At 34.7% G+C, this 13,129-nt stretch overlaps 1 protein-coding gene across 6 annotated transcripts in view; it reads right to left on the reverse strand.

Moving 5' to 3' along the window:
• WDR11 (WD repeat domain 11) overlaps positions 1 to 13,129 on the reverse strand; it is a 172,284-nt gene that overhangs the window by 11,785 nt on the left and 147,370 nt on the right. For all 6 annotated transcript variants that reach the window (XM_068951571.1, XM_068951572.1, XM_068951568.1 and 3 more), the window contains 8 exons: positions 12,689 to 12,795; positions 10,277 to 10,352; positions 8,806 to 8,914; positions 8,355 to 8,479; positions 7,762 to 7,909; positions 5,807 to 5,913; positions 5,158 to 5,272; positions 3,236 to 3,407 (listed from right to left, as the gene is read on the reverse strand). In XM_068951571.1, the coding sequence (XP_068807672.1) occupies positions 3,236 to 3,407; positions 5,158 to 5,272; positions 5,807 to 5,913; positions 7,762 to 7,909; positions 8,355 to 8,479; positions 8,806 to 8,914; positions 10,277 to 10,352; positions 12,689 to 12,795 (959 nt within the window). The remainder of the gene's footprint in view (positions 1 to 3,235; positions 3,408 to 5,157; positions 5,273 to 5,806; positions 5,914 to 7,761; positions 7,910 to 8,354; positions 8,480 to 8,805; positions 8,915 to 10,276; positions 10,353 to 12,688; positions 12,796 to 13,129) is intronic.

Genomic DNA, 13,129 nt, shown 5'->3' on the forward strand with positions numbered 1-13,129 from the left:
AAGAAATTAAACACTTAGAAGCTCAAATATCAATCTGCAGAAAACCATTCTGATCATAAAAGCCACTAATTATTTGGGCACCCATACCCAGCTGGCAGGTAATAATTTTAGTTTACTTTGCAATCGTAGCTTCTTCCACTTAAAATAGGGGTTAAATACATGTTTATATCTGCAAGTACGATATGAAATAAGATAAAAATTATAGTACTATCTATTTGTCATATAAATTAAAAAGTCAGTAATATTCAGTATGAGGTTTGGATGATATGCAGTAAATGCTACCCAGTGACTTAAGATGAAAATAAATACCAACCAGCTACATTATTACACAATTATTCACTGTCATTCATAGGGTCTGAATGATGTAGGTATCTTATAAACATGACTTCAGAATTTAAAAATTGCCATAGTATACAGGCAGAAGGGAAGTTAAATCACAGGCAACCTTAATCCTGGCATATCCTGATTTCTGACTGCTTGGTTTTACAACATCAATTTTTATAGTTTAATATTACAGAACATTTACTTGATACTAAAAATAGCTGTGATAAATGATTTTTTGCCTTGTACACCCCACAGCATAGCTCCTCACATCACAGTTTTTTTGTTGTTATGTAGGTCATGGTCAGAATCTACATGTGCTAATGAGATTGTAAGAGTCAAGACAGGACTAAAGACCAAAAAGACCACAACAAAAGCAGTTATCTGGAACACCAGAAAAGAAGAGACAAAGAACTATGCATTCCTCAGGAACTATGCAACAATGACGCAATTTACCTCTTCTCTGACAATATTTGATCTGAGAAGCTCTGGAGGATCTGTACAGCTAACCTTGACTAGAAGTAAAACAGTACTAACAATGAAGGTGCTTAACTAAAGCCCTCAAGAAATCTTGCATCTTTTCTTTCTCCTAAGAAAGCTAGCCTCATAAGACCTCTAGGCTACTACTCTATGAAAGGAAAACTACAGACTGATAGATCATATTTATCATCCTCTCCTCTTCTTCAGAGTACTTTCCTGAGAACATCAGAATAAAAGAAACATCTATCTGGGTAGCTGACACAGAAAGGGCAGGACAAAAAAATATTTCTTTATTCATGAAGGTAGTTTTATCTTCATTGGCTTGACACTGGTGATATTTTTGGGTGAAAATGTCATAAGGCAACCTGTTCACTTTGAGGACTAATCTATGCAAATACTCCCTTGTGGCTCCCTACACAGTAGACTGGCCTCTGACATGAGTTCTCAGGAGGTGGAGTGCACAGTTCGCTCTCCTCTGATAATTAACATGAAAGAAATGAAACAACTCATAAGCTAGAAACACTTCCCTTTCATCAGAGTTGCCAAAAAGTTAGTTATAGATCCAAAATTGACCATTCAGCTGTATTTAAGCAGCTAAGGGAGTGAACCTACAACTGTCAAAATGCATCTAAATTTAAGCTAACAAATGGAGAACAGATATGCCAATCCGTTGGCCTAACAATACATGATGCTACATTCTATTGCGGTCAAATAAAAGGAAAAAAGGAAAAAAGAAAAAAGGAAAAATAAACATACACAACTATTACTAGAGGCACAATTACTCAAATTTGCTAACTGAGAATTTAAAAGCAGGAACAGACTACGTACAGACTGATATTCTACCAGAGTGGCAAGGAGTGCTCTTGTTTCTGTTGGTAAACAATCTGCTCTGATAAATCATATTGCACAACCTGAAAGAAGTAATTTTTTTTAAAGAAAATATTTTTAGGTATATGAACCTGAAAAACTTCTACCTCCATTAAGGAGACCCCAATAGACTCTTTTAAATCTTGTAATATATTTTAACTTTTCAGGATTTTGTTTTTCTTGTAGTAAAATATTGATGATTATCTAAAAGCTGTAGCTAGATTACAGAGATTTGACTTTTGACATCCAAGAAACAGAGTATTTTTCTTCTTTTATAGTAACACGCCACTAGATTAAACTGCTTGTTTGACAGCTGAAATAGAAAGATTTTATTTCAACAGAAGCATCCAAGAGTGGCTGTTAGTTTACAAAACAGCACAGGTCTTTATTTTGAAGTCGCCAGCTGAAGAAAATTTAGTAGTAGAAGAAAGCAGCAAATCTTTAGAATATTACTTTCTTGAGGATTCTGTTCAAAAATATTCCAGCATGAATGCAAGTGCGTGTTATTACGGCCACTGTGGCAGTAATAAGTAAATCAAAAGATATAAATTTACATAGAATTTTCAATCCAGCAAGGTTCCTAAGTTTCTGGGTTTCTAGTAACTTACCAGAAAGAAATGGCAAACTATTAAACTACGATAAGTTCTTAGTTTTAATTTTCCTTTAAACTTTCCCAGATCAATTATGTAATTATGAATGAACTAAAACCTTCATTAAACTTAGATCTCTTAACAGACACCTGTGCTGCTAAACTGATCTCTGATTTTTAAATTTATTTTTTCTTTAGACAAAAGTTCACAAACTACAGTGAACAAAAATCTTTAGCACATATAACAGCAAATTACATAAAATATTACTCATATTGAATAGTAATTCGTTGCACATTTATTTCAGTTGGCTCATAATTTAAAAACAGCACGCTCTAACTCAGAATTTCCTGTGCTTACCATTTATCTGCACAGTCTGTTTGTCCCCTTAAACTATAAATGTAAAAGTAATAAATAGCAAAATGTAGTTTAACTACTCCAATTCCCTATTTAAGTGTACGGCAAAAAAGTCATACAGCATTAACTACCAACAGTTTAGAGCTCATGAGAAAATCTACTTTGGAAAGCAAAGAATTAGTCTACAAGCAGGCTTCTATATCTGGAAATATCATTAAAAAAAAACCCGCTTCCGCATATTAACAGACGTTGCAAAATCATGCAATAATTTCAGTGATTTATGTAGGGAGACCTGGGTGATGAACCGTTATTTCTGACATCAATTTTCTAGACATCTGTAAAAGAAAGCTCATATTTTGCCAGCTAATGTTTCAATTAAAATATTAAAAAGTAGAGCTTATTTAGGAGATTAAACTTGTATTGTACAAACATCATATTTCTTAAGCCTACAAAATTTGTCTGTATGACAACAGACAAATTTTCTGTCTATGAAAAATACTACCGGGATACCTAATCTTCTGCATAAGAACGTTCTCTGGTCTACTAGAAGTACGGAACATTTTTATAGTCCACTTTCAAAATGAAATATCTAGTGATTGACAGCAAAAGAAAAATCAACATACCTATAAAGTCTTGTTCATCCATTCTAAAACATGATGGTTTCATGGACATCTCTAGGACTCTAATGCACCCGTCATCTGATGCCAAGATGACTTTGTCTGAAGTACACCAATCTACATCCAGGATTCGGAAATTGACGTTTCTTCCGCTTCTTAAACTGCTTACCATTTGCACCTTGAAAAGATGAGATATTTTTCATTTTTAGTGTGCTCTCTATCATACAGTGTAATGCTCTGTCACACTCCCATGAGAAATACCCCAAAATTTGCAACAGAGGTTGAAGTCAGTCATATCATCTTAATAACAGTCTACTCTGGAAGGTAGAAAACTTAAAAACCTTGGGAGTAGGGCATGTGATTGCCCTGAGCCAATACTTTTTCCCAACCAGGATCTGGGAGAAGATCTTTTTGAGTAGAGCCATATAGCTGCCTTCATGGTATCTTTTCTGAAATAAAGTTTCCAGGGCAAACTGGTGGGAATTTACATTACCTCCAACTGTGGTCCCTTAATCTAGCATATGTGCATCGGGGCAGAAGTGAGGTTCTCATCAGTTAACTCTTTCTCTTCATAAACTTATGCTTTCTTGTTAAATACTGAACTTGTCTAGAAACATATTTACACCTAACTTGAATACTGCATTACGTAAAGAAGATTATTTCTTATCCACAAAATAAACAAAAGAGGCCCCTGAGATGAGCAAAACCTTCTGAACTGCACTTTTAACCATATGTCCGCAGTTACAGATTTTGTTCCCCTTCTGTAACATCACAAACATTAAAAATGTTAATATAAGGAAACATTATCAAAGCCTCCCCTGTAATCAACATTCTGCTCTTTCCTTTCCCTTATTCTAGAGCAAAGCATGGAATTAGAGAGATGTAATATACAATAGCTCGATCAGTCTTAGCGCTGAGGACATTAGCAAGCAATATGGACATATTGCTTAACTGGTTGTAGACAAAGGTGAAGTTCTAAGGAGAGAATTATAAGGATTATAGGAGTGAGACTACAAAATATTTCTACAGATTTTCAGATGAAGTTCTGAACGCATTTTACGACTTGCATGTGGGAAACACTTTCTCTTGTCTCAAAAGAAGAGGGAACAGCTACAGGAGGAAAGTCCTGTGGCACCAAAGCTCTTCAAATGTTCTTGAAGGAGAGACTCATGGGTTTCTACTCTGCCTACAAAATTCAAACTTGTTGGTCACATCTGCTCCAACTCTAATCATCAAAGGAGATTTTCATACTGCCCAAATTAAATAACTGTGTTAGGAACTGGTGCTCACTACAAAGTGAACAGAAAAAAAATTGAAATACCAGTTTTGCACTCTGAACTTACTCCAGGGGATTAAGTTAAAATGGTATAATTATCCTTCCCTTCCCTTGGTAACTATAATCCCCTGAAAGACATCTTCATAAATCTGGGATTTGTTTCATATGTCTTCGCTGCAGAATTTTCAAGTAAGATGAGAAGTTAGACAATGTTAATTATTAACTGCCTAGCTTCCTGATATTCCCTAATAAATTAAATCTATGCATGGAAAAATATACACTCTTTAATATGCACAGAAGTTCGGAAACCTTTCATAAAAATACTCTCCTGTTCAAAGATCCAAATACCAAGATTGAGGCCCTCCCCCTTAGATCTTCAATGTGTGCCTCAAAACCTTACTAGAAAATGACAAAGAGCATCTGAGAGACATATCAGCTTTATGAGTGAAAGGTACTTTTTATATGATTGCAGTTTGAAAATGCTTTATAGGAACTAGAAGTCCTCTGAGAAAAGCCAGAGAACTTTATTATATAGCTGTCAGCAAGGAATCATGGCTAGGTAAAACTTAAACCCTGAGTACTCTTCCTGATTTTGAGAAGTGGTATGAGTACTTTGCAAAGAAATGCATATTGAAACACAGCAGATATGTACCTCTTTTGCATCCCAAACTTCTGCTCCATCACTGTACACTGCAATAAGCTTTTGATTTCCTTTCCCTGGGGCAAAACGTATTTTTTTCACCCAGCTTCGGTGTGTAGGGATCCCCCTAAGAAAAGAAAAGCATAAGGTTAACATCCATCTTTCTACAGCTAATACTGAGGGTGGTTAAATCCTTTCCATAAGGATTAGTTATTCTGATATTGTACATATTTATATAGCGCGCTCGCTCGCTCTCTCTCTCTCTGTGTGTCTCTCACACACACACACACACACACACACAAATGGCTATGCAAACTATCATGAAAAATAAAGAGATTAGATACCTGAAACCTATACTACAAAATTTAACATTTTATTAGAAGTCATTACAGATTTACCATAATGAGGAAGGTATTCAGCTGATATCAAAACTTTGATAAAATATGTTATTTTACAATAGCTGAAAACACAAAATGGGAAATACAAAGAATTGTCAGGCAGAAGGTGTTTGAGATTTTATTTTGGAATACTTGCATTGTTTCCTCAAATACCACAAATGATGACCATCTACAGTGAAGAACAGAAATGAGGAAAAAAAAAAAGAATCACACATTCAAACACTCATTATCTCACATTTGTCAAATGTAATTTGCATTCATACCTGGATACTCTAGCTTTCAAATCCCAGAAGTTCAAGTTTCCATCAACATCTCCAAGAACCAAGGTATCCCCTTTCCAAGCAATACAAGTAATGCTACCCATACTTCCCTGGAAATATTTAAGAAGTAGAATAAAATCATGCCATTAATAGGACCAAACATAGGAACGAGCATTTCAACATCAGTATTTCATTTTTTTCAAATGTTATATGAAATGAATAGATCAAATTCTGCTCAGTTAAAACAGAAACAATTCAATTGAATATAAACATCTATCAGTCAGTCAAATTTGCTTCAGTACGTTTCAAAAGATTTTTTCCTCTTGAGATATTTTAGGCATAAAGGAATAGAAAACACTTCTCTGTCTCTTGTTGCAAAAAAGTCAGAGGTGACAGATTTCAATTATTAAACACAATACTAGCACATGCTAGAGTGGGACACAAAAATAAAAAGGTTCTAGCTTGACAGATCAATTTACCAATGCCTCCAAGATTGAATTAAAGTAAAAAAAAAAAAAATTAAACTCACAAAAGAAGGATCTGGCCCACTCAAGATATAAGATAAAATCCATTAACAGTGCCTAATCATGTTTCAACCCCATGCTTTGGAGATCCACATAAACAGACACAGAGGCAGCTTCACAGTTTTACAGAAATAACCACCATCCGTTATCATGACTACAGGAAAGCAACAATATCTACATTAGTACCATCTAAAAAGTGTTTGCAAGTACTATACCCTGTCGGACAGGTTCTAATGCCCTATCTACCTGTAAAGCTGTCTCTGAAAATATCTGCCTACAAAAGCTATGCCCATGACTAACTCAATTGTTTGGCACTATGAGGGCTCTGACTTAAGATTATTTCAATCATTCAAGAAAGCAGGCGCAAGCAGGAGGCGAGCAACTATGTGCAATATATTACTGATGCTTAAACTCTGTAAGATTAAGAGAGTCAAAGAACCTAATTAAAAACAGAAATTCTCTTGAAGATGAGAATTTTTCCTTCTTCTGCAGGTTAGAATGATGCATATGAGCAGCTAAGTTTCATGTGCAAATGATGTAAGCATTTGATTTTCCGATAAAGAAAAAGCTGTCCCAAAAACTCTCAAAGGATATTACTAGCAACAAATTAAAATATATGAAGTTTTCCCAACTAATAATTTGATATTACTATATGGTATTAATATTACGTACTATCACTATGTAAAATGAAACCGGGTGCTACTAACTCTAAAAACATATTCCTAACTTTTTTATAATTTTGGGACCGTATCTTAACAATGTTTCCTACAGAAAGAAATTATTCCAGTCATCTCCATTTCACTGGCAATAAAACAACATTGCTTAAAACTTATATGGAAAACTACAATTACTAAATATTTAAAGGAGCTATAGAGTCTTTAAAAAGTTAAAAAAAAAAAAAAGAAAAAGAAAAAAAGAAAATCCAGAAAGCCAGAAACAAAAACGCAAGACTAGAAATTCTTTAAATAACTGGCAATGAATAAAATGTATTTGAAAACTTTAATCAAAATCCACTGACGTCCAAAATCACGTTTTTGAAATTGTCACGTTTCAAATCATAACCATAACCAAACTCCATGGCTGCTGTCTACCTCAGAAAGGCCAAATAATTCTTCTTTTGTTACTCCTAACCATTTGTACGTGCTTTACTAAAATTAAGAAAAATATATATTGTGTCATTTATCCAGAAAGTAACTCAGAGCCTAAAAAAATTCTAGGTTATATAAAAACCATTTATTCCAACATTTTTTAAATAGAAAATCATAAGAACATGAAAAAGAGAGAACCGTTGTCTTCAAAGTTAGAACTTTTATTTCATATTTCAAGCAACTGAATGCAGTGACCACTTGCTGTTAAAATGCACTTTCCTAATGTTTTTTCTGTCTGGCAACTGAAAAAAACTAAAGCACAGCTGTATAGAAAATCGGAACTCACATCAGGAGGAATTCTTGCACTGTCTTTTACTGAGTTTCCTTCTACTGTGAGATGATAAACCTGCCCATCAGTATCAGTAAACACAAAGTGCTCTCTGGCAGAAATGTTCTGGCTCAGCTCAGATTTACTTTCCGCTTCCTGTAACAAGCTTTAAAGAGAACACAGTGAGACACAGATGTTTTCTGAAATCAGAATTGTGAGTCAAGATCTCCCTAACTAATGACAGAAGTAGTGTAAAAATGCATATTCCCTCAAAGCAATTTACCAGAAAAAACAGTTAACTCATTTATATACTTGTGACAATGTTCAAGGGCCAAATAAGAGCTTTACTTCAAGAATTAGATAACTAATGGACTAACGGACAGAAGACCTGCTTGGCTACACTGTTCCTCTCATTCAGCATTAAATCAAAGTTCCACGTCTGAAAGCTTTCCTGTGTTTTTCAGGTGCTTAAAAGGAGCCCAAAAAGTTGTTGCACCTGATAGGCATCCAGAAATCCACTCCAAAATATTCTATTCTGTAAAACGACAGTATACAGTACAAAACAACAAGTGATGTGTTATAGCATTAAATGAAATAGTAATCAGAAATACCTGATAACAGAAGATTCTACACTGCTCACTTCAGTATCTGAGGCAACTGTCTGTCGGGCCATGGCCTCACGAGCTGCTAGCTGCTTCTTTCTCAAGCTTTTTAAGTTATGAGAAGGTGACCATTCCTGTGAAAAATCATTCAGGCAAAATGGAAAATACGAATTTTTACTCTCTACATTTCTTGGGAATTTTTTGCTAATTATCATGATTTCATTGAAAATTGCCTTCTCTGATTCCTCACTTCCCGCCTCCCAATACTTTTCACCAAGCATTTCCTTTTTTCTTGCCTCTCTTCAATAACAGATCAAGAAAAGAAAAAGGAAGGGTGAAAGCACTTATCTGCATGTTACAGATATTAAATCTATAAACAATTTTGTGGCAAAATGTTATCATGCTATCTCAACATATTAAGATTTAATAAACAGTGAGTAACAGAGATCTTATTCCTTACCAAAGCAGTCACTGCAGGGAAGTTTTTTGACATTTCTCTGAGCAGAGTGCATGTTCTGACATCCCAGATTTCCAGGGGTTTATCTTTAAACACTACAGCTAGATACTGCCTAAAATAAACAAGACTTTACTACATCAACGGTAATCATGCCATTTTAGTTTCAGCATTTTACTTCATACATGAAGTCAATTAACAGCACTTTGGCAACCCTCAAAAACTAGGAGGAAGAGGAGTAAATTAACTTGGCTCAAACCCCACACACAAGCTTGTGGCTTCCTTGAGTTACTCAGGTGAAAAAGAGTCTGCCTGAAAAGAGTCCTCCTTTGAGGCGCAAAAAAAAAAAAAAAAAAAATCTTTTCACAATTGCTGTCAGGTTGGTGGTGCTGCTCAATTACTGTAAAGGAGACAAGGCAAGGAACTCGGACAAAGCAGCAGCACCTCCAGTTTGGCCACGTTCAGCCTGAGTTGATGACCACACGTGGTATCAGAACGAAAGGCCAAGATTGTAATTTGGATAGATATATTTCTCTATTCCAGCTGCATGCTACTTCCCTAATCCAGTGATAAATGAATATAAAATCTTCTTATACTAAACCACTAGTCAGTCGCGTCTTCAGACTTTTCATCTGTGGAGCTAAATTAGTAAAACATCTTCAGCCTAGCATTTTTTACACGTAACAGGAAAATACAGAGAAGCTCCGTAGTTTTATCTGCTCTCCTCAACTGCATTAAACTTTATTCAAATGAAATATCCTTTCTTGTTCTCACTTCATATTCTACCACCTCATCATCTAAGCCCATTGCTGTTCTTAATTTTTAATATATTACCAAGACCATCATATGGCTGAACTCATCTAAATTCCCTGGAACACATAGATAATTCCCAAGATGTTTCGTACTGAAGCTAAAGAACATTATTTCTCTACTATAAAGAAAAACCTCTGAAAATTTAAAGACAATATTCTATTAAATTCAGCGCTATTTTAATCACATTTACCACAATAAAGTAAAGTAAACTTATAGAGTACTACTGTTATTATTCTTGTTATTATAAAGACTAGAGAATCCCATCACAGGCCAGATCTCAAAATACACAGGATTTGATGGGAAGCAATTTGGTCATTCATCAGCTGACTTCTCAAATATCTTTACCTCACATCTGGTTTGCCAGCAGACAATTATTTACAAAGGTGTGAAATATATATTTAAGGAATTTAAAACAAAAAAATCAAAGAACTGGAAATCAATTGGATTCTGAAGGTTCTGACAAAGTCAACCAGGTAAATACTAGAATATTAGGCCAGAGTACAGAAGGTGTGAATGTGAAAGTATATTTTCTCTTGATGCAGTTTGCATATTCTTCTATACCCTTTGAAGTGATTTTTCTTGGTAGGGACTATTTCTAGTAAGCAATGAGCATCTTCATGAAATACAGTACAATTTATAAACGTCACAAGGCTAATCTACTTACTTCAAATGAGATACCTTTATCATTTCAATAGCTGGCTCATCATTACCTCGCTCTCCACGAAACGCAATGCTCCTGCCTGGAACACAAAAATGACATGAGGGAAAACAAAAAACAGTTAACCAAACTGAACTAGAACATCTCTATCTGGCCTGCCTTATCTTATGTTACTCTTGTCACTGCTACGGTTTTACTGCATTTCTAGGGATTAAACCATAATATAAACCCCACTGCCTAATACCTCATAAATAACTGACTTCCAGAGCACAACGACGGAGACTGATGCATAATCAGCATTATGTAAATGTACAGAAAGAATTCAAGGAGTTATTAGTGTCCACTCAAAGACAATAAAATATGAAATATATTCTTGATTCTCAGAGTTAGAAATCCCTGAGTAGGTTTCAAATTTTGTAAGAGAAGTAAATTCTGCCACAATCTAATATTAAATCAAGAAGAATTTTGAAAATATTTCCATGGGGAAGTATTAACTCATTCTAAACTTAGTGGAACCATTATTTTCCTTCCAGCTAAAACAACAAACACTGATGAAAAACCATACAAACTCATGATCTTATCTCCAACAAAATTTTGACCCACCGATACAAAGCATTTCAGAATTAAAGGTGTTATACATACCACTGAAACACAGAATGATCCACAAACATTGAATTTATCACAGGAACTGTTATGCAAGTTTCTTCTCTTTCCTTAACAGGTTTTCAAAATTACTCACCGCTAAATTACTTATCTTACAGCAGCTATTTGAATAAAGCTAGCTATCAAAATACGAGTTAGCTGCATTCACGTCAGAGGCTAGCCAACACGAAACGTTACAGCTCTATTTTCTTCATTGCTTATCCAACACCTTAGGACTTTTTTTCCTTACTGTTGTTTATAGCTCAAAAATACAAATAAGAATTTTGTCAAAGCGTTTATGAAGTGAATGCAGATAAGCACTGTTCTCCTAGCCGCAAAAAAGAAAGTTGGGCTAACACTGATGGTAGAGCCATTGCTCATTCAGTTAAGTACTTATGCCTTTCTTGTAGGCTTTAGAAGGGGAAGAGTAATTATTCTTTTTTAATAAACCATATGCTAAAGTGTCAGGTATTCATATTTATTTGAAACTTATTTGCCTGTGGACATACTGAGCCTTTCATCATTCATATTTACAAATGTTTCTATATTCATTTAGACGCTAAGAGAAAAATCCAAATCACACTTTACATAAAATGCATTTTACAGAGTTTATCTCCTTTCTCTCCGTTTTGTTTTAAACAAATGAACAAGAGATTATCAGGAAAAACTGCAATACTGTCATGTTAACAGAACAGTCACTTTGTGTAGCATCCTGGAAATACAAAAACTGAATCTCTTCCACAAGCATAAAAAAACCCACTACCTAAAGCAATCCAGAATTATCCATGTGTTACAAGACTCAGAATTAGAAATTAAACGGTTCTAGGCTTTCACGTTCAAAAACAATTTAAAATTATTGAAGTGCTTCCTATTCTGGGCTCTCTAATCTCCTAAATTACACTCCCTGGTATCATGCAAATACTGAGCTAACGATCACAAATGCACTTGTCACGTGCCGTAAGTTCTGAGTGGCTGAAAAAGACACGCACTCAGACTGTCACAGCGTTACTATCAATAGTACATCTCTACAAAATTAGTTTAACTTTTCCAATTATCCAATCTATATAATAATAATATAACTGCATGTATGTAATAATTATAAAAATTGTATATTTTTAACTCTTCCAATAACAAAAGTATGCATTATTAAAATATTCATTTTACATTCAAACACGCACAGAGATATTCTACGTACACACAAGTGTATTAAAATATGACTTTAAAAAAGAGTGAATATTACATTCAAGAGAAGAACTTTACCAACAGCATCAACTTAAAAGGCATCATTGTATCTTTTCCTGAAATACTAGATTTTGAGACCCAAATTCCAGTCAGGAGCCTGATCTACCTACAAAATTATCCGTTGCTGAGAGGTACCACAATAAATGGTCCAACACTATGTCAGCTGCACACGAAACAACGGGTGTAGACTATGACAAGATTTAGAAGTACATGAATTCTGTGAATAAAACATGCCACTAATAATATATATAATATATGCTGTGAATGCTGCTAAAAATCCTGCTGACACATGGTCATTCTTTTACTGAGTCTAAACTACAGACACCCGTACAAACTTATTGTTTGAAGCTGGTCTGTAGAGCACCACTTGGAACACGTTATGTAGTTTCACAAGGAAGAAGAGCAAAATCAGTTAAATTCCTCTTCATTATTCTTTTTTTGCCATGACAACCAGGAAAAAAAAGTATTGAGGATTTGTATTTGTCACTCCCCAATCTGTCAGCCCCTTAAACAGATTTCTCAGGAAATACTAACCTGTTGGTAAGTCCACCAGCTGCAGCTCATTCCTTACTAACCCCAAATTGTTAGGTGTTGATGTGGCAAAAGAAAGAAAACCAGTCAAGCTTATCCATTCAATTCCCCTGTCATCAGAAGAGAGTACATGGAGCGTATTAGCAGAAATATTTTAATGGCTGGAAAATATCCTAGATTAAAATACAGTAATGATTTCATACAATTTGTAAATAGCATAGACCTAGTTTTCTACAATACATGGAAACACTGTATTTTAACATTTAAAGAAGATATGCAATTACAAGTGATATGAACATACAATAGTAAAGTTACAAATTAAAATAAGAGCTGCCTTTTCAGATCACACTGGGATATTAGATTCTTGTTTGGTCAAACCGAAAATGTTAGTTAGGAACACTGCAAACTTTGCAAAAGCCCCTCACAGATGCTCAGCACTATTGC

This window comes from Struthio camelus, chromosome 7 (genome assembly GCF_040807025.1).
Source record: "Struthio camelus isolate bStrCam1 chromosome 7, bStrCam1.hap1, whole genome shotgun sequence".
NCBI classification, from domain to species: domain Eukaryota; kingdom Metazoa; phylum Chordata; class Aves; order Struthioniformes; family Struthionidae; genus Struthio; species Struthio camelus.